The sequence below is a fragment of the Moschus berezovskii genome, chromosome 8 (assembly GCF_049115385.1).
Source record: "Moschus berezovskii isolate FMDL1 chromosome 8, NW_MosBer_1.0, whole genome shotgun sequence".
Taxonomy (NCBI): domain Eukaryota; kingdom Metazoa; phylum Chordata; class Mammalia; order Artiodactyla; family Moschidae; genus Moschus; species Moschus berezovskii.
Window position 1 is genome coordinate 78,467,530 of NC_142467.1, and position 22,622 is coordinate 78,490,151.

At 44.0% G+C, this 22,622-nt stretch overlaps 1 protein-coding gene across 1 annotated transcript; it reads left to right on the forward strand.

The window, feature by feature from the left end:
- Window positions 1-7,880: 7,880 nt before the first annotated feature.
- Window positions 7,881-12,715, forward strand: LOC129559404 (protein FAM170A). The gene is made up of 3 exons (XM_055431128.2): window positions 7,881-8,984; window positions 10,735-10,875; window positions 11,670-12,715. Exons 1-3 carry the CDS (start codon window positions 8,912-8,914, stop codon window positions 12,449-12,451), a joined length of 996 nt encoding a protein of 331 aa, XP_055287103.2. The 5' UTR covers window positions 7,881-8,911; the 3' UTR covers window positions 12,452-12,715.
- The last annotated feature ends 9,907 nt before the right edge of the window (window positions 12,716-22,622 follow it).

Here is a 22,622-nt window from a genome sequence, read left to right on the forward strand (position 1 = left end):
GAAAGCAATTGACAGACATTTTTTGTTTTCACCTACAGATGAACTCTTGAAGTGTCAACAGTAAATATTCCAGCAAAAGAAGTAGCAGTTTGACCGACTTCATTGCTTTCTGCAGGGCAGATTCTGTGGGCTCATAGCAACATCTAATCTTCAGTGACCCGAACTGTCACACCTAGGAGTAGGTTACTAATTCTTTTCAGAGCTATAAACAGCAGGGAAACATGATTTATAGACCAAGAGGCATTTTAAGCATGGTATCCATGAATGTTTCATATTCCCTCCTTCATTATGGATACTTTGTCCATTCTTTAGAAGAGACTCAGATCTTGGTCAGATTCTGTTAATCTCATTTACTTCCATGAATTGATATCAAATGGATTAGATTCATGGAGGAGATTTTCAAAACTCTACCCAATGGATTTAGAGGAAGATGGAGCTCAATTCATATTAATCCTTTGGCCCAGAGGTTTTTCTGGGCACTAGTCATCATCTGAGATTGCTTTCTAAGGCAGCTTCCTCTGCTTAAAGTTCATACATAAAAGTTAAGTCTATGATGGGAAGACATCCTTTACAATTGTGGCTTTTACCCCCATCTCTGGGATCCTTTGTAAATAGAATGCTCTTCTCATTCCTAGTTATTTGAACTCTCTGAGTCTTAGGTTACTGACAGTATTAATTTCCGGTGGATAAATATGTTTTACATCCTTAATACATTGTTTCACACAGGGGCACCATCTCAGAAAGATGTCATCTGTTGAAAATTTATGAGGATGTTGACTATTTATGTTGGTACCTTTTCACCATCTCTCCAACATCTACCTCTGTACCAGATAGCATTTATTTTTCTCCCCGTCATTATATTTTCAATAATATTTTAAAAATGGCCTAATTCTTCGCCTGTTTGTCCTTAGTCTTTGCTAAAACTGTGACTGACAGTGATTTAGGTTAAGACACCACTTCTTATGAGATTATTTGTATTTTAATAAAATTCTTTGAAGGGTAAAATATTCAAAGTACTGACTCTCTATGGTTAAATTTTAGGCAGTGCAAAAATAGATTCAGATGGAGATGAAGGGGGTTGGGTGGGTTACACAGGACATGGGATGAACAAGTCTCCCGTTTTTGTTCAAATGTATGAACAGAGCTAATGAACATCTTTCTTAGCATAAAAAGATGGCACTTCTGTGCTCATGTGGGAACAAATAAGAGAGGCTACTGGTCAGGACCTTGTTTGGCCTAGGGAGGAAGAAGATCCACTACTTTGGCAATTTATTTAAGCTTTTAGTTTTTGTGGGGTAGGGGAGCAAATAGGGGAGCTCATACTTGAAGCTGAATCCAGCCTCAGCACCCTGAAAGTGAAACTTTAGTCCAACTCTTTATGACTCCTTGGGCTGTAGCCCACCAGCCTTCTCTGTCCATGGGACTCTTCAGGCAAGAACACTGGAGTGGGTTGCCATTCCCTTCAGGGGATCTTCCAGACCCAGGGGTCAAACCCAGGACTCCTGCATTGCAGGCAGATTCTTTACATTCTAAGCCACCAGGGAAGCCCAACTGACACTGAGTTAAATCTCAGAGACGAAGTTTTGGATGAAGTAGAAACGAGTAGCTTTATTGCTTTGCCAAGCAAAGGGGACCACAGTGAACTAATGCTCAAAACTGTGTGTCCCCAACTTGGAGGGGGAAGTGAGGAATTTTATAGAAATGGTTCAAAGAGGACATGATCAGCTTGTGGACATTCTTCTGATTGGTTGGGGGGTGAGGTAAGTGGGAGTGAACATTATTAAACTTCTGGTTCCACCTGGTCTGGGGTTTACATGTTTGTGGCCAGAAGACCCTTAAATTCTCCCACCTGGTAGAGATTTAAGTATCTGCAAAACAGCTCAAAAATACTGTTGAATATATCCCTTGAGAGGGAACCAGGACCCTGCCCACGGCTGCACTATTGTTTCTTTTAACTGTTCCTCGCTTGTCTCCTCAACCTCTCCCTTCCCTAATTATCAACTTTTTGAACCTGGAACATACTGGAACTCATATCACATGCTGGTAATGTTCAAAATTCTCCAAACTAGGCTTCAGTAGCATGTGAACTGAAAAATTCCAGATGTTCAAGCTGATTTTAGAAAAGGCAGAGGAACCAGAGGTCAAATTGCCAACTCCATTGGATCATAGAAAAAGAAAGAGATCCAGAAAAACATCTGCTTCATTGACTATGCTAAAGCCTTTGACTGTGTGGATCACAGCAAACTGTGAAAAATTCTGAAGGAGATGGGAATACCAGACTACCTTACCTGCCTCCTGAGATATCTGTATGCAGGTCAAGAAGCAACAGTTAGAACCAGACATGGAACAATGGACTGGTTCCAAATTGGGAAAGGAGTATGTCAAGGCTGTATATTGTCACCTTGTTTATTTAACTTATGTTCAGAGTACATTATGCGAAGTGCCAGACTGGATGAAGCACGAGCTGGAATCAAGATTGCAGGGAGAAATATCAGTAGCCTCAGATATGCAGATGGTACCATCTTTATGGCAGAAAGCAAAGAAAAACTAAAGAGCCTCTTGATGAGAGTGAAACATAAGAGTGAAACAATTGGCTTAAAACTCAATATTCAGAAAACAAAGATCATGGTATCTGGTCCCATCACTTCATGGCAAATAGATGGGGAAACAATGGAAACAGTGACAGACTTTATTTTGGGGGCTCCAAAATCACTGCAGATGGTGACTACAGCCATGAAATTAAAAGACACTTGCTCCTTGGAAGAAAAGCTATGAACAACCTAGACAGCATATTAAAAAGCAGAGACGTTACTGACAAAAGTCCATCTAGTCAAAGCTATGGTTTTTCCAGTAGTCATGTATGGACGTGAGAGTTGGACCGTAAAGAAAGCTGAGCACTGAAAAATTGATGCTTTTGAGCTGTGGTGTTGGAAAAGACTGTTGAGAGTCGCTTGGACAGCAAGGAGGTCAAACCAGTCAATCCTAAAGGAAATCAGTCCTGAATATGCATTGGAAGGACTAATGCTGAAACTGAAGCTCCAATACTTTGGCCACCTGATGCAAAGAACTGACTCACTGGAAAAGACCCTGATGCTGGGGAAATTGAAGGCAGGAAAGAAGGGGATGACAGAGGATGAGATGGTTGGATGGCATCACTGACTCGATAGACATGAGTTTGAGCAGACTCCAGGAGTTGGTGATGGACAGGGAAGCCTACTGTGCTGTGGTCCCATGGGGTCACAAAGAGTCGGACATGACTGAGCGACTGAACTAAACTGATTGGAGCTCAGGGAAGGACATGGAAGCGGAATGAAGCCTATTTCCTGTAATCAAGACAAGGGGGACCCAGAAAGACTTTTTTTTGCCCAGGAGTCCCACAGGGGCCTGCTTGCGATCATACTTAGTGCAAGGAGCTGTGGAAAATTTGGATATAAGGAATCTTGGCCTCTACCTTCCAAGGGTTCACATCCTGTGTTGTGAGGAAATCAGACACATCTAAGAGTCTCCTCGAATAAAGAATATGAGAAGAATTATCACAGAGGTATAACTAATGTGCTATGAAAATGTGTGGTCCATTCTCACCAGGATGTCTGGAAGGGCTTCTTGTAGACAGTGGGATTTTAGTTGAACTTAAAAACAAGTTGTTCTTTGAAAACTTGCACTTTTGAAAAAAGTGACTTGAGCAAGGGACTATCCTCTGATTGAAGGCGGGAAGTTTGACGTAGCTGAGTGAAGGCTGGAAGGCAAGTGTTATGTTTAGCTTGGAAAACTCAGTAGGGTCTTCAACCCTGCTGGGTGTTGAATGTTTGGTTGAATATTTTAGATTTTATTCTTCTCATATTGAGAAGCCATTTAAGATTTGAGTGGGGGAATAATATTCTTAAAGAAAATAACTATGACTAGGATGCACTGAAGGGAAGGGGAATGACATACTCATTTATCTACAATTTGGGTAAGAGAGGGAGATTGCCTCTAATTCATTAGATGTGCATTGTATCTGCAGGAGCAAAATAAGCAGCATATCTTAATGCATAAATCTTCCTCCCATGTACACGTTCTTTTTCATCACGGAGCAAGTATTTGGCAGCCAAGTCATCTTTAAAGTAATAAGAACAAAGCTATTTGGAATAAATGTTTCAGGGCCATTTGTTACTTCGCGCAGACCTATGAGCAAATAGGGACTGAGCTAAAACATTTACCCTGTAATGTGGTTCTGCAGGGGCTGCCACACTATCATATATACTTTTATCTTGGCTAAACTCTAACTATTGCCACCACTATTACTCAAAGAGCTGAAGTGTCAACAAGATAATCAGAAAGCAAAGTGGGAGTCAAGAGTTTTTCTGTCAGTGTTTCTTAAAGTCTCAGGAAGATTGTTTGCTTTGTATTCCCTATATTCAGAATATAAAAGCCTCCCAGACATCTAATCTTTACCAGGTCAAACATTTCAAAAGACAGTGAGACTATTTTCCAGTTGCTTTTCAGTTTAAGGTAAGTGTTTTAGGGGCTTCCAAACCCTCCCTCTTGAATCTTATTTATAAAAAAGAAACAAAACAAAGAAGGAAGTAAATGCAATATTATCCCAACTACATTGTCCTGGTATAAAAATTCTAACAGAGCCGAGTGGAAAAAGGTTCTGAATAATGATCTAAGAGATCTGAATTCTAGCTCTAAATTTGTGAATGCATAGCTTCACAAAAAGCTATGTCATGTCTTGTATTTAATGGGGAGATATTAGAATTTTTCTATATAGTTTCTGTGCTATTCAGTAGTATTGTTTACAATTATTTTTGCCTAATGAATCTAGAAAATGGGGAGACATACAATAAGATTGTGGTCCACAATTTTGGGTGGGCGTGATGTGTGTTACTTTGGGGCCAGAACTCACATTACCAATATAAGGCTCCAGAATTCTTTCACTCTACAAAGATGATTGAGAGAGAGAGCTTTGTCAGCCTGGGTCCAGGAATAAGGACTATGAGGATCAGAGTTCCTAGCCAGCTCCTAATGGACATGCACAAAGAGTCAGAAATGAACCTTTGTTTTTTTAAACCACTGAGATTTTGGGGAATTACTTGTTACAGTGAAATGATCAAGTTTATTCTGATGGATATGGTTTCCAAAGAGTATAACTGGGGTACATGGGGAAAGCCCCAGGGATATTGAAGGTCCTTTTTCTTAAGTTTTCTATAGATAAATGTCAGAGCTGCTTTGGGGGGAATTGTTTCCTATCACTGAAAATACTGAAATATAGACTGTACAATCTCTTGAAGGCAGTGCTGTGGGAATGAAGGTGGTTGTGTGATATAATAAGGCATTGATGTTTGGTTTTCTATGTTTTTGGCACAGAGCTTTGAAAACCTTTGGAATTTCTTAAGTGCTGAGAGCAATGAAAGTGTCTTTTTTTACGTTAATGAGGTGACTTTTGGAAACCAACTAAGGGTGGAGGCTGGTTGCTAGTGCTGCTGCTGCTACTGCTAAGTCGCTTCAGTCATGACCGACTCTGTGTAACTAAATACAGGGCAGCCCACCAGGATCCTCTGTTGCTGGGATTCTCCAGGCAAGAACACTGGAGTGGGTTGTCATTTCCTTCTCCGATGCATGAAAGTGGAAAGTGAAAGTGAAGTCGCTCAGTCGTGTCCGACTCTTAGCGACCCCATGGACTGCAGGCCACCAGGCTCCTCCATCCATGGGATTTTCCAGGCAAGAGTGGAACCAACCAAATGATTAGAGGGTTGAAACTTTCATTCTCACCCCTCTGGGGAGGTCAGAGAGGGCTGCAGGTTGAATGATTCACCAAGAGCAAATGATTTAATCAATAATCATGTTTATGTTATGAAGCCTCCATAATAACCCAAAAGAAGGGGTTTGGACTGCTTCTGAGCTGGTGAACATGTGGAGACTTGAGGAAGAGGCATGTTCAGAGAGCAGGAAAGACTTGGATCCTTTCCCTATGCATCTCTTCCATCTAACTGTTCCTGAGTTTATATATATATAAAATGTTATATATATATATATAATTAGTAATATGTAGTAAGTAACATGTTTCTCTGAGTTCTGTGACTCCACCTCGTATGAATGAATTAATCATGCTCAAAGCAACTGAAGCACAGGTGGCAACCTTGGTTTGCTACTGGCGCATGCGCACGCGCGCGTGTGTGTGTTGTGTGTGTGCGCGCGTGCTCTCGTAGGACTGAGCTCTTAGTCTGTGGAGTCTGATGCTGTCTTTGAGTAGGTAGTGTCAGAACTGAGCTGCGTTTGTAAAGTGCTCAGTGTGTGGGCCTCACTTGGTGGTATGGGGAACCCCCTGACCCTCTGCACTGGACTTGGAACTATAGCTGACTGTGGAACACCGTGGGTTTGAACCCACCTGTAGGTGGATTTTTTTCAGTAAATACACATCTTTAGAGTCAACCAAACATAAGTCAAGTTTCTGTCTGAGGTTGGTTGAATCTGTGGATGCAGAACTTGTAAATACAAAAGGATCAACCTGACAGTACTTGAACTCACTGGTCAATCTTAACTTCATTAAAAATGGGACAATTTTTGTACTTTCTGTTGCAAAGCAATAGGATAGTACACAGCATCACTTACAAAATAAGCTTGTAGGAACATGAAATTGCGTCTAAATCTAATTAATTCTTTAGCTCTGACTGTTTATAAGGAAAATTAGGTAAAAGGGAGCATCTAAATAACATCACAGGAATATAGTCAATAGACTTCTGTGGAAAATTCTGCAGGATAAATTACTTAGTTTCTTCAATAAATCAGTGCCAAAAAAGGAGGGAGAGCTGTTGGAGACTAACAGACACATCAGCCAATTCAACATGTGGACCTTGTTTAAATTTTGATTTCAATGGACCATGTATAAAAAAGACATTTTAAACCGGTTGGAGGAAATTGAGTATGGTTTGATTATTGTACTAAGAAGAAATGATGATTAAATTTTGGGGGTGAGATAATGATGTTGTTGTTATGTTAGAAACAAGTTCTTATCTGCTGGAGATAAATACTATTACATTTAAGGAGAAATGACATAATGTCTGAGATTTGCATTAAAGTAGAACACTTCCGCACCCTCCCCAGACTCCTAAACTAAAATGAGCAGGAAGCTAAATGTGAGAGTGTGTGTGTGTGTGTGTGTGTGTGTGTGTGTGTGTGTAGCAGAACAAGAATGGCATACTATTAATAATTGTTGAAAGTGAGTCATGAGTAAACGGCACTGCCTTCCTACTATATCATTCTCTTTACTTTGTGTGTGTTTAAAAATTCCTACCACAAAAAATAATTGAAAAAATCCTCCAAGTCCCTTCTTTTCTTGGGACCCACCAAGAAACAGGAAGGTTTACTCAACAGCGGCGCCTCACGAGGCTGTTGTCCTCTCTTCACTGTCTTTGCTGCCGGACACTTGCAGTCGCTCTGAGATGCCCTTTCAAGTGTGGGCCCGCCTCAGTCCCCAGGTGTTCCTAATGAAAGCAGTGACTTCTGGGAGTCCACCCCATCCATGCATGCCAGCACTCCCGCTGGATCCTGGCCAGCACCTCGAAATGAGGCCCCTAATTCTAGAGTGGAGTCAGGAGGGTCCAGATGGATTTCCTCTTTTAACTGGTATAAATTACAGCCCACAAGCAAAGGTGTGCAAGAAATAGTATGACAGTTTTTTTTACAACTCCAATTAATTTGTGTTTTAAGCCTTGATCCTGCTGGTGTCCTGTTTGGATTTCCATCCATCCCTATTTGGAAGTCATACTGGGCCAAAGTTTTGAGGGAGGGGACAGAAGCGTGGTCGTTGTTGACTGGAGCATACAGTGTAGTGAAGACGTCCATCAGCTTGGACGCCTTGCCTCCTTTAGGTTTGGTGGCTCCTGTGCCATGTGGGCCTCCCTTGTGGCTCAGTGGTAAAGAATCCACCTGCCAATACAGGAGACCCAGGTTCGATCTCTGGATCAGGAAGATCCCCTGGAAAAGGAAATAGTAACCTGGTCCAGTATTCTTGCCTGGAAAATCCCATGGATGGGGAGCCTGGCAGTCTGGAGTCCATGGGGTCAAAAAGAGGCAGACACAACTGAGCAGCTGAGCAGGCATGTGCCAGGTGTGGGACAGATTGCCATGATTATGCTTGTATGCACACTCCAGCCATCTCCTTCTAGAATTTTTGCCCCATCTACCCCTCCAGCCACGCTTGAGAGACCTTTTCTCCTCCAGGATCCACAGGCGTCCCTCTCTGACTTAATTAGCGCCTTTCAACACTCCAAGAGGGAAACAAGACAGTATGTAATTTCAAAAACCCGCTTCTGTTACATTTCTGCTCAATATCTTCTCTTTTCCACGGTGTTTGGGATTTCAGAAATAAAAGTCAAGATCATCAGCATGCCACTGCTGCTACACCCTGCCCTGTTCTTCCACTGGCCAGCGAACGCAGGCTCTGCTACCCACTTGAATGCAGAAGGGAAAGAGTGAAATAAAGGGAGAAAAGAAAAAAAAAATAAACAGGAACAGATTAACATCTCAAAATATCCTGCTACATTTGAAAGATGTGAGAGTTGAATTCATGGGCGAGGTTCTACTGGGAAAAAGGAATTGTTCTTGAAAATGAGGTCTATGCTGTTGCAGACACAGCGTTGCCCCTAGGTCCATAGAATGCTCTGATGTCATCACTGAGGTCAGAGAATCCTGCCGTGGGCCTGGCGACCTTTGAACCTTAACAGCCCTGTGCTGTGGAGAGCACTGGGCAGTGCTGCTGCTTTAAGTGGTCCGAGTTCTTCAGCCACTTCGGAGACTCGTCTGCTTTTACTCGATTTAATTATCAAGTCATTTCAGCGGGTCTCCGGAGAGTCAAGAAGGGCCAACCTGTAGCGAAGAGGAGGAGCTGGACGTGTGGCATGTTCTTCTAGTGGGTCTTCTAGTTGGGATGATGAAAAGGCGACAAAAGAGGAAACACCTGGAAAATGAAGAGTCCCAGGAAACTGCCGAGAAGGGAGGAGGTATGTGGGGGCAATTTGTCTGGGGCACAAGGGTTTCTGCCAACCTGAGCCTTCTCTAGGAAGTGGGTACTGAGAACCTGTTACATATGAAGCAGGGAGCTCTTAAGATACCATCACAGTCTTGGTGATGTTGCTGTATCCATCCGGGGGGCGGTCCCTGCGGTGTGAGATGGCACAGAAAGGCCAGATGCCCCAGGCGGATGGGAGGTCAGTCCTGCTGGTTTGAGGACTCTCCAGGGGCTGCAGGCCTGGGGCTTCGTGGCACTCGCAGAGGCTGTATCCTGCCTGTGCAGACCTAGACGCTCAGCTTTTCTCAGTCTTCGAGTTCTTTCTACTTCTCTTTGCTTTTTCCCTGGAGTCACGGCCTAGGGGACATGAAGGATGCTGAGACAGACCCATGGGTTGCTTGGCCCCTTTTACCAAAGAAGAAAGAGAAGCCCCATGAGCTGAAGGCCTTGTTGAAAAATATCTCGAGGAGTGGAATGCTCTTCAAAAGGAGGTTGTTCGTCTAGGGATGGCGTCCTATAGAAAACATGGAGGTTTTAGTCATTCAACAGGAAGAATTTCCTGAAGGAGATCAAGGGAGAGGGGAAGGGCCTTCCAGAACCTAAGACCACAAGGGTGGGGGTGAGAAATGTTGTTAGAGTCCTAAGGGAGCTCTGAGAGCCACGGTTGCAAGGTGCCTGCGTGCATTAAGTGTGGGTGAGTAGTCACCCTGGGAGAGGGGGTGGTCATGTGAGGAATTGGGGCAGAATGGAGCCCACCCCAGAGTTCCAGCTGGAGGCCTAGGTCCCAGATGAGAGTAGCACCTCCCACGGGCCCAGGGCCCTGGCAACTGTAGGCTGGCACTTGGGAGCAGGCAGCCACTGGGAAGGGTGGGGAAAGCAATGACTACCCTGCCCCTTGCACGTCAGAATATTTCTGTGTGTGTGTGTGGTGGAGGAGAGAGAGTGGGGAGAATGGGGGTAGAGCGCTTATCAGATATAAAGTCTGCCTGGTAAAGTCACCCTGCCGGGACCTGGGTGACCCTCAGCATGTGTAAGGGGTGTTTCATGACACGGTCACTCATAGACTTATGGACAATATGATGTAGCAGGAATATCACACACCTCCACACACAAGCTCCTTATTAAACCACACATTGAAAATTGGGTGTCCTGTATTTCTGTTTGCTAACTCTGGCCCCCACTGACATATTATATACTGATTATATTTTTATATTATTTATATTTTTGTTTAGTGTCTGTCTTCCCCCACTAGAATGCTCAGCTTAACCAGAGACCAGAATAATGGAATAGTGCCAGATACATAGTGACTGCTCACTGAATCTTATTGAATGAATGAATGAACACAAACCATAAATGCAAGCCACACCATGTAATGAGGAAGAGTTACATGTCCCATCATTCCTGAATTGTAAACAGAAACCATGCACACAAATGCCACAGACACAGATACACACATCTGCACTGTGCTTACCACACTGACCACAGACTTAACTAATACACATCACTCATATTTCTCTATACTTACAGTCACCTCTCAGACCTACATCCCCCCAAATACACCAACAGAAGGGTTATTGATTTTAATTGAATTCTGGAGTATATACCAGGAAACATGCTCCAAACCATGTGTATTCACTGCACCTAACATGTGTCAGACACTTGGTAAATATTTGTTGGACAGACGACTGATGAGCAAACATGTCCAAACCACTCTCTTTCTCAGCCTCTAATTTCTCTCCCAGGAATCTCAAAATCACAAGAGGACCCCCCTCAGCTAGGATGCACTGCAGTGGCCCGAGTCTGCCCCCAAGGGTCAGGGGAGGTCTCTTCTGCCTCTGAATACTTCTCCTGTGTTTCTTCTCCACGCAAGCTCATCCACAGTGGTAAGGGTACGGGAATCCTTGAGTGTAGGGGTGCTTGGCTCTGGAGCAGGGACACATAGATCCCAGCAAGGCTGAGCAGAAACCCAGGGTTCTAAGAGGTGGTCAGGGCTCTGTGGAGGAGCCTGGGGAGGATATCTGAGCTGTTAGGAGGGCATGGACGAAGCTCAGCATGGGGGTGTGCGAGTCTTGGTCCCACCATGGTGGGGAAGTTAAGGAGAGGGGCTGGAGAGGTCTGGGCTTGCAGTGGAGGGCAGAGGGACCAGGTTTAGCATCTTCGGAGGGACATGTAGGGCTCGTCTTTGCCTTTGTTTCCAGAGAAGGACAGAGTTCTTGAGCTCAGCCCAAGGGCAGGGCCATGCCACTCAGGTCCACACACCTCCCACATGCATCTGCTCTCCACTTACAGCCATTCTCAGCCCAGACACCAACCCCAAGCAGGTGATTCCCCAGGGCCCTCCTCCTATACCAGAGCCCACCTCCCACAAGTAACACATCAGTGATATTCCCCAACTCACCTGCTCCTCGTAAGCACACCCGCCAGCATCCCTCACATACCACAGCATGCCCCTGCACCACACTCCACACCCCTGCACACAGATATGGCTCCAGTATCTGCTCCCCCGCCCACAGATGAAGAACCCACAGATGCCAACACATACCCCACCCCATCCTATGACCAACAAACCCCAAGCTCATGACACAACTATGTCATGCGGATGTCCCTCCCCACACCAGCACCCTAGGCTCCTGGAAGGACCCATGCATGTTCTTATGTTCCTAATTTCCTTTCCCAGGAATCTGGAAGTTGCATCGAGACAGGCCCCAGCCTAGAGCATCCCTCGCCCATCTTCAAGAACAAGGGGAGATGGCTCCCCTGTCACCACGTGTCTCCTTCGCCTCCCCTTCATCCTATAAGACCTGTGCAACCTCTCTGCATATGACCAAAGAGAAGAAGGGCATGAAAATATACTACATGCATGTACAAATGAAAAAGGGCGTTGCTGTCTCCTGGGAGGCAGAGAAACCCTCGGAGTCGCTAGAAAAGCAGCCGAGGATGGAGGAAGTGACCCTTCCTGAGGACATGCGGGTGGGGACTCCCCCCTCGGACGTGTCCACCAGAAACCTCCTGTCTGACAGCGAGCCCAGCGGGGAGGAAAGAGAGCACGAGGAGAGGGCTGAGTCTGACAGCCCCGCCCCAGGGTCACCCGCCGTCGAGGAGAGACCCCGGGCCAGGACACCCGACTGGCTGGTGACCATGGAAACTGGCTTCCGGTGCATGGCCTGCTGTCGGGTCTTCCCCAGCCTGGAGGTCCTGCAGGAGCACGTGCAGAATGGCATCCGCGAGGGCTTCAGCTGCCACGTCTTTCATCTCACCATGGCCCAGCTGACAGGCAACGTGGAACCAGAGAGCACCCCTGAGGAGGAGGTGGAGGATGAGGATGAGGACGGGGAGGACGAGAAGCAGGAGGAAAAGGAGAACGAGGAGCAGCAGCCTACAGGGGAAGATGTCAGCTTGAGGAGACCCTGGAGCCAGTGTCCAGGCTGTGTGTTCCATCCTCCCAAGGACCGGAAGTGAGCAGGGCCCAGGGCTGCAGCGGGAGCTGTATCTTCTCCAGTCCTGTCTCTCCACCTTGGCTTAGAAGGGAGAGGTGGGGCTTTCTTACCTCAGGGGACAACCGAAGGGGGTAACTGGGCCCCTTGCTTCTGGCCCAGGCATTTTAATAAAGTCATGACTGTAAGAGAGAATTTATCCTGAGCTTTTCAGTTTCCCTTGGAAGTTCTCTTTAACTCAAAAGCATCTCTCTTGATTTCCACACAGCAACTGATAATTTATGGGCCAGAAGATTCTGGAAGATAGTGTGGCCTTCTCTTAGAAAAGGTGAGACCGGAGGCTGGCACAGTCTTCTGAGCCTATGTCACAAGGGCCCAGAGGAATCTAAGGGAAGGGGCCGAGGAGATGCTCTGGGTTACCTGATGGCGCTGCAGTCGCATCACCTTGGGGCCCATGCAACACTTGGGAGGGATTGACCTCTGTTGATTTAGATAAGAAGGTGGAGGTTGAGTTTTCTCAGGGTCTTCATGATTGACTTCAACTCTAACAGGATGTACTGCCAGCAGCTCCTCTTGGCAGAGAGAGCCAGGAGTGGTCTGGAAAGAGAACAGAGCCTCGCAGGACCCACAGTTTGAGGTCTGAGAGCCTGTGACCTGAGCCGGGACCTCACTCTGACCACTGTACCTAGCCTTCTGGGACAGAGGGGAGTGGGAGAGGGAGTCACATGGAAGTGAAGTCCCCTGAGGTCTGGAAATATATTCCAGATCCTTCATTATGTGATCAGTTCAGTTCAATCGCTCAGTCATGTCTGACTCTTTGCGACCCCATGGACTGCAGCACACCAGGTTTCCCTGTCCATCACTAACTCCCAGAGCTTACTCAAATTCATTTCTATTGAGTCAGTGATGCCATCCAACCATCATTGTGCGATAGTTGATCTGGAGCCAGACTGTGGTGTGTGTGGCTCTTGAGCTTCAAGGCAGAGGTAAAGGGTAACTCAGCCAGCAGAAGTCCTGGTGCTTCTTGTCTCTTCCTGCCCTGCCTCATTTGTTTTGTCCCTTCCAGAGAGAAGAAAAGACCCTGGAGAGAGTAGCAGACAGAATGCCAGTGGTCTGAAGGAGGATGAAGGGGCTGGCATTCAGTCCAACATCACATGACAGTATAAACATGTAATAAAGGGTGTTTCCCAAACCTTTCCTGGATATTTTATTTAATTACATTTATCTACCTATGTATCCATCTATCAGTCATCTACATCCATATCTCTAGTGGTTTGTTTGTGAACAAGTTTTCACACAAGCACCAAAGACGTCCACCAGCCTTTTCCAGAAGCAGCAGTCCCCAAGCTCCCAGGGTTGATGAGGCTTCTGTGTGACTGGTTTTCGAAGACTGGATGCTGTGTTTCATATGAAAACATATGCAGACCACACTGAGTTCAGGAAAAGTCACCGGGAAGTGGCAGGTGCTGTGGGAACTGTGTCCAATGGGTCATGACTGAAAATGCTGTGGCCAGTAACTTCAGAGGATGGGGGGTGGTGTATGTGTCTTCAGGGCTGGCTTGGGAGAGAGACTGGCATGGTTTCACAATGAAACATTGGGACAGAGGAGGAATTTCTCAGTCTTGAAGCTATTGACGGAACAGTTTCCTCCTGAGATGGTGAGACATTTTTATAGTGCTGGAAGAGGGGCCATCTCACCTCCATCAGGAATTTGGAGAAGAGATCACCATGTAAGGAATCTAAGCCAATTGTGATGCAGTTCATTTTCTAAATAAATTCTTATTCTAGCCTCTCAAGGTTTTGACCGCATCGCCTCTGAACTGTGTCTTCTCATCACTGCTACCACCCACTGGAGTCAGACTCTGGGAGGCACTGAAGACTCACTTTGATGTATGATCCATGGTCTTTAAGGTAAGGGAGGAATAATGTATCTTCCTCATCTGGGTAAGGGGCCAAAATCAGGTTTTGGTAGGACTGATAGAAGGAAATAATTTTGCAGTTCAGAGATTTTTGTCAGTTTAAGCAGAATAAGGTCTAATTCCAAAGTCCCATGGGTTTATTTTTTTTCCTCAGGATATGTAAGGAGACTTCCACTGGGCTTCATTGAATCAACAATGGTCCCAGGGATCTGGTTTTGTCATTATTATTTAGATAAAAATAAAAAGGCAGCTTCCCAAACTAAGCAGTTTTGAGAAAGAAGAGTAGAGCTGGAGGAATCCACTTTCCTGAGTTCAGATTATACTACAAAGTTACAGTTGTCAAGACAGTATGGTACTGGCACAAAAACCAAAAGATAGACCAATGAAACAAGATAGAAAGCCCAGAAATTAACCCATGCACTTATGGGTACCTTATATTTGACAAAGGAGGCAAGAGTATACACTGGGGGAAAGACAGCCTCTTACATGAAAACTGGATAGCTACATGTAAAATAATGAAGTTAGAACATTTCCTAACACTACAAAGATAAACTCAAAATGCATTAAAGACTTAAATGCAAGACCAGAAACTATAAAACTCTTAGGGGAAAACATAGGCAGAACTTGATGACACAAATCAAAGCAAGATCCTCTATGACCCACCTCCTAGAGTAACAGAAATAAAAACAAAAGTAAACAAGTGGGACCTGATTAAACTTAAAAGCTTTTGCACAGTGAAGGAAACTATAAGCAAGGTGAAAAGACAACCCTCAGAATGGGAGGAAATAATAGTAAATGAAGCAACTGACAAAGATTAATTTCCAAAATATATAAACAGTTCATACAATTCAATACCAGAAAAACAAACAACCCAATCAAAAAGTGGGGAAAAGACCTAAATAGACATTTCTCCAAAGAAGACATATAAATGGCTAACAAACACATGAAAAGATGCTCAACATCACTCATTATTAGAGAAATGCAAATCAAAACTACAATGAGATATTACCTCACACTGGTCAGAATGGCCATCATCAAAAAGTCTACGAACAATAAATGCTGGAGAGGGTGTGGAGAAAGGGCACTGTTGGTGGGAATGTAAATTGATATCATCCACTGTGGAAGATGATATGGAGATTCCTTAAAAAACTAGGAATAAAACCACCATATGACCCAGCAATCCCACTCCTAGGCGTGTTACTCTGATGAAACCAAAACTGAAAGAGACACATGTATCCCACTGTTATTGCAGCACTACTTACAATAGCTAGGACCTGGAAGCACCCTAGATGTCCATCAACAGATGAATGGATAAAGATTTGTGGTACATATACACACAGTCATGTCCGACCCTTAGCGACCCCACGGACTGCAGCCTACCAGGCTCCTCCATCCATAGGATTTTCTAGGCAAGAGTACTGGAGTGGCTTGCCATTGCCTTCTCTGAATGGAATATTACTCAGCCATTAAAAGGAATGCATTTGAGTCAGTTCTAATGAGATGGATGAACCTAGAACCTATTATACAGAGTGAAGTGAGAAAGAGAAATATCATATTCTAATGCATATATATGGAATCTAGAAAAATCTGGAGAAATGATACTGAAGAATTTACTTACAGGGCAGCAATGGAGAAACAGACATAGAGAATAGACTTATGGACATGGGAGAGGGGAGCAGAGGGTGAGATGTATGGACAGAGTAACATGAAAACTCACATTACCATCTGTAAAATAGATAGCCAATGGGAATTTGCTGTATGGTGCAGGAAACTCAAATGGGCTCTGTATCAACCTAGAGGGGTGGGATGGGGATGGAGATGGGAGGGAGTTTGAAAGGGAGGGGATATATGTATACCTATGGCTGATTCAGGTTGAAGTTTGACATAAAACAACAAAATTCTGTAAAGCAATTGTCCTTCAATAAAAAATAAAAAGAAAAAATGTGGCACATATATATAGTGGAGTACTACTCAGCCATAAAAAGAATGAATTAATGCCATTTGCAGCAACATGGACGGACGTAGAAATTATCACACTTGGTGAAATATATCAAACAGAGAAAGGCAAATATCATATGATTTACATGGACTCTAGAATATGATACAAATGAACTTATTTACAAAACAGGAACAGACTCATAGAAACAAATTTACAGTTACCAAAGGGGAAAGGGGAGGGGGAGGGATAAATTAGGAGCTTGGGATTAGCAGATACGAACTTCTGCTGCTGCCGCTGCTGCTAAGTCACTTCAGTTGTGTCCGACTCTGTGTGACCCCATAGATGGAAGCCCACCAGGCTCCCCTGTCCCTGGGATTCTCCAGGCAAGAACACTGGAGTGGGTTGCCATTTCCTTCTCCAATGTGTGAAAGTGAAAAGTGAAAGTGAAGTCGTTCAGTCGTGTCCGATCCCTAGCGACTCCATGTACTTCAGCCCACCAGGCTCCTCCATCCATGGGGTTTTCCAGGCAAGCGTACTGGAGTGGCTTGCCATTGCCTTCTCCGAGATACGAACTACTAAATATAAAATAGATAACCAACAGGGTCCCACTATATAGCACAGGGAACTACAGTCAATAAAAATAACCTGGAAAAAACTCTGATGCTGGGAAAGGTTGGGGGCGGGAGGAGAAGGGGACGACCGAGAGTGAGATGGCTGGATGGCATCACCGACTCTGTGGACATGAGTTTGAGTGAACTCCGGGAGTTGGTGATGGATAGGGAGGCCTGGCGTGCTGTGACTCATGGGGTTGCGGAGAGTCGGACACGACTGAGTGACTGAACTGAACTGAACTGAATGAAAAAATATGAAAAAATGTACATACACACACACACACATATAGATATATATACAAAACTGAATCACTTTGCTGTCCACCAGAAACTGACACAACATTGTAAATCGACTATACTCCAATAAAAAATTGGCTTCATGTTCCCCAGTCTCTCATCTGGGAATGGATCTCTCATCCATACAGACACACCCCTTCCGGATCCCGAGTGTCTCCTCTCACAGTCATCCCAACGAATTCAGAATTTGAGGTTTATCCCTCCCTTCCAAACTCATGCCACATGGGAGATTCCACTCACACTATGATATTCTCTGCATGCTCTATGATCTTCACCTTGGTTCCTTTTCTCCTGCTCTTGAACTTACCAAGATTTATCCTTTTCCCCTCTTTTCCTAAGTCTTTATCATCTCTTACTTTCTTGAGAGATTTTTTGGCTTCTCTCTTCCACTGACCTCCACATAAATTGGTAGGATATTGGTTATTAAATGAGAGTTCTCACTACTGTTCCTACTGGAATAGAGACTTCCCTGTAAGCATGGACTGAAGGTAACATGAGGGCCTGTAGGCAGGATTTAGGGTTACAGGAAGCAATTATCGCTGTGCTTACCTATTCTTGCAAGATCCAAGTTGATTCTGGAAGAGGGAATTGAGGCCTGCAGCTTTAATACTTTTCTGACCAAGACAAGTTCACATATCACGATGTATCTTCTCTGCAATGTGTGTTAAGTCGCTTCAGTCACGTCTGACTCTTTGTGTCCCTACAGACTGTAGCCTGCCAGGCTCCTCTGTTCATGGGATTTCCCAGGCAAGAGTACTGGAGTGGGTTGCCATGCCCTCTTCCGGGGGATCTTCCTGACCCAGGAATCAAACCCTCATCTATTTTGCCTCCTGTGTTAGCAGGCAAATTCTTTACTACTGGCACCACCTGGAAAGCCTATCTTCTCTGCAGGGCCACTTATAAATCTTGAGTTAAGAGCCTGAATCATGCTCAAAAGAATGTAATGTCCGTGCAGTTTGAAGTCATATCTGAGCTTATCTTTTTTTTTTGAAACTGTTGGTTAGGATTTTAGTTCAAGAGATGTAACTGAACTCCCTGAAATCCACTTAACTGAATTAGAGAAAAAAATGAAAATATTTGGGGATTTCTCACAGATAGGGCGGAGAAGGCAATGGAAAGCCACTCCAGTACTCTTGCCTAGAAAACCCCATGGATGGAGGAGCCTGGTGGGCTGCAGTCTGTGGGGTCGCAAAGGGTCGGACACGACTGAGCGACTTCACTTTCACTTTTCACTTTCACACATTGGAGAAGGAAATGGCAACCCACTCCAGTGTTCTTGCCTGGAGAATCCCAGGGATGGGGGAGCCTGGTGGGCTTCCGTCTATGGGGTCACACAGAGTCGGACACGACTGAAGTGACTTAGCAGCAGCAGCAGCAGCACAGATAGGGAATGGCCACAATCCTTGCTACACAGACTGTGTATGTGGCTCTCCTGACTTACACTACTAACTCTCAGAGTTTCCAGGGTGTCTGAGATGGGCAGTGGTGGCCAGAGGCAATGATCACATGCAGGCTGGATGTCTTCAGAAACTAATTCTCTTCTTGGGCCTATCAGCCTGGCCCCAAGTGCAGTTTTCATGTCCCCGGCCACAGGGATCTCCCTCCCTAATCCTTCCCTCCCTCTCTGTCCTACCCCTCATTGGAGGGAGTACTTTCTCATTTGAGATGAGATTTTTTTTTTGTTCACAGAATTCTCACATGTTCTACTATGGCTCCTATTTATTTTTTTAACATTCCAAAGCTAAGAATTTTCTTTACCTTGTGAATGTGGTAAATTCAGTATGCCTTTCTGACTGGGTGGAGAAAGAATTCAGGGGGCAAAGAGAAGTAATAAATATATCAGTTAATTTTTCATAGTATTCTCCAACAATATATTTTTAAAATTTAGGAATATTATTAGGAATAGTTTCTTTATAAATAATGAAATTATTTTTAAAGGGTATAATGTATAGAAGTCCCCCTTCATAACACCCCAACCCCACTCCCAAGACTACTTCCTTCTGCAGAGGTGATCATTATTATTATTTTTTGCAAAGTTTATCAATCATTAGCTGTCTGATTTCAAGATTTTTGGTCCACGAATTTACATATGTAGGTGTTTTATATGTGATTTGTAGCTTCATAGCGAATTTTGATCTATTAACTGTATCATACCATATCTATTGTAAAATTAACATTTCAATTAGAGAGTTTTGAATGTCTTTTTTTTTAATACAGAGATTTAATATGAATATTTTTAATGGTCCCAATTTCCCTATGGATTACTGACATTTTAAACTGCACATCAATTTTCCCCAATACCTGTAATTCTGTCATGGCTATTTCTCTACTTAAGTATATATAACTATCTGATTTATTTCTTTATTTTTCCTGTCTCTTTCCAAGATACTGAATTTGATTGCATCTTATGTATCAGTGAAAAATGCTAGTCTTCGAGTTAGGACATTGAGCCTTTGATGAAGTAACTCAACTTGTCTGGGCTTTAGCATATGTATATGTGATCAATAGGCTTAGGCTGGCCCCTCTTTCAAGAGCTGTGCTTCTTAGATTCACTCTGACTTATTGATCTACTACATGAGAAGAAAGTCTGTTCTCACAAAATAAGAACAGTCTCTTTTTAATCATTGAGTTAGGCAGAGCTTAATGGGTCATACTCAGGTTGTTATTTACTTTTACATATGCTTAGCTCTTGATGAGAGTGAAAGAGGAGAGTGAAAAAGCTGACCTAAAATTCAACATTCAAAAACTAAGATCATGGCATCTGGTCCCATCACTTCATGGAAAATAGAAGGGAAAAAAGTGGAAATCCTGACAGATTTTATTTTCTTGGTCTCCAAAATCACTGTGGATGGTGACTGCAGCCATGAAATTAAAAGACACTTTCTCCTTGGAAGGAAAGCTATGGCAAACCTAGATCACTTTGCTTACAAAGGTCCATATAATCAAAGCTATAATTTTTCCAACAGTCATGTGTGGATGTGAGATTTAAACCATAAAGGAGGCTGAGAGACAAAGAATTGATTCTTTTGAATTGTGGTGCTGGAGAAGACCCTTAAGAGTTCCTTGGACTGCTAGGAAATCCAACCAGTCAATCATAAAGGAAATCAACCTTTAATATTCATTGGAAGGACTGATTCTGAAGCTGTAGCTCCAATACTGTGGCCACTTGATGCGGGGAGCTGACTCACTGGAAAAGACCCTGATGCTGGGAAAGATTGAGGGTAGGAAAAGAAGAGGACGACAAAGGAGGAGATGATTGGATGGCATCACTGACTCAATGGACATGAGTTTGAGCAAACTCAGGGAGATAATGAAGGACAGGGAAGCCCAGTGTGCTGCAGTCCATGGGGTCGCAAAGAGTCAGACACAACTTAGTAACTGAACAACAACAGCAAAGCTCTCAATACTTTATATAGTGCTTGTGACTATTCTAATATCTTATTTTTTCTTATTTCCTCTTATAGCTTCAAATTTGTTATTGCCAGTGTAGAGGAACTTGATTGATTTTTAAAATTTGTTGACTATCTGCCGGTTGAGCTATCTTATTAGTTCCTACTAGTACTCTTGCCTGGAAAATCCCATGGGCGGAGAAGCCTGGTGGGCTGCAGTCCATGGGGTCATGAAGAGTCGGACACAACTGAGCGACTTCACTTTCACTTTTCGCTTTCATGCATTGAAGGAAATGGCAACCCACTCCAGTGTTCTTGCCTGGAGAATCCCAGGGACAGCGGAGCCTGGTGGGCTGCCGGCTATGGGGTCGCACAGAGTCGGACACGACTGAAGCGACTTAGCAGCAGCAGCAGCAGTTTATCTATGAATTCATTTGGGTTTCCTAGATAAATGATGCTATTAAATGTAAATAATGTATTTTTTGGATGAAGTTTAATTTTTCATCTTGGAATCAAGATTCCCAGGAGAAATATCAATAATCTCAAATATGCAGATGACACCACCCTTATGGCAGAAAGTGAAGAAGAACTAAAGAGCCTCTTGATGAAAGTGAAAGAGGAGAGTGAAAAAGTTGCTCAAAGATCAACATTCAGAAAACTAAGACCATGGCATCCGGCCCCATCACTTCATGGCAAATAGATGGGGAAACAGAGGAAACAGTGGCTGACTTTATTTTTTTGGGCTCCAAAATCACTGCAGATGGTGATTGCAGCCATGAAATTAAAAGATGCTTTTACTCCTTGGAAGGAAAGTTATGACCGACCCACTCCAGTGCTCTTGCCTGGAGAATCCCGGGGACGGGGGAGCCTGGTGGGCTTCCATCTGTGGGGTCACACAGAGTCGGACACGACTGAAGTGACTTAGCAGCAGCAGCAGCAGCAGACAGCATATTAAAAAACAGACACTACTTTGCCAACAAAGGTCTGTCTAGTCAAGGCTATGGTTTTTCCAGTAGTCACGTATGGATATGAGAGTTGGACTATAAAGAAAGCTGAGTGCCGAAAAATTGATGCTTTTGAACTGTGGTGTTGGAGAAGACTCTTGAGAGTCCCTTGGACTGCAAGGAGATCCAACCAGTCCATCCTATAGGAGATCAGTCCTGGGGATTCATTGGAAGGACTGATGTTGAAGCTGGACCTCCAATACTTTGGCCACCTGATGCGAAGAGCTGACTCATTGGAAAAGACCCTGATGCTGGGAAAGATGGAGGGCAGGAGGAGAAGGGGACAACAGAGGATGAGATGGTTGGATGGCATCACCGACTCGATGGACATGGGTTTGGGTGAACTCCGGGAGTTGGTGATGGACAGGGAGGCCTGGCGTGCTGCAGTTCGTGGGGTTGCAAAGAGACACGACTGAGCGACTGAACTGAACTGAATATATATATATATATATATAGCACTATGTTGAATTAATTTAAATATTTACATAACTGTTAATACAATCTAACATCCTTTATCAATTATTTTCTTTCAATCCGTATTATGTTTTCAAAATATATCCATATCCATTCATATAGATGTAGGTCTTTTATTTTTGACTGTTTGATATCCCATCTATGGACATAGCATCATTTATTTTCCATTCAAACATTATTGGAACACTGGATTGTTTCCCTTCCTTCTTGAGAACAAATAATATTTCCTAGACTATCCCTAAAGATATCTGACAGTCAAGAAGGGCCTGGCTGCCTGAAGCATTCCTGATTGCCTTTTGTTGTTGTTGTTTAGTCACTAATTCATGTCCGATTCTTTGTGACCCCATGGACTGCAGCACGCCAGGCTTCCCTGTCCTTAACTATCTCCCAGAGTTTGCTCAACCTCATGTCCACTGAGTCAGTGATGCCATCCAACCCTCACAACCTCTGTCATCCCCTTCTCTTCCTGCCTTCAATCTTTCCCATTGTCAGGGTCTTTTCCAATGAGTTGACTTTTCACATCAGGTGGCCAAAGTATTGGAGCTTCAGCTTCAGCATCAGTC

What these genes read in the sequence shown, in the direction of transcription:
- LOC129559404 (XM_055431128.2), top strand. Translation starts at nt 8,912, where the DNA reads ATGATGAAAAGGCGACAAAAGAGGAAACACCTGGAAAATGAAGAGTCC. An exon ending in AACTGCCGAGAAGGGAGGAG is followed by an intron (nt 8,985 to 10,734) that starts GTATGTGGGGGC and finishes TTTCTCTCCCAG; the next exon opens with GAATCTCAAAATCACAAGAG. An exon ending in ACGCAAGCTCATCCACAGTG is followed by an intron (nt 10,876 to 11,669) that starts GTAAGGGTACGG and finishes TTCCTTTCCCAG; the next exon opens with GAATCTGGAAGTTGCATCGA.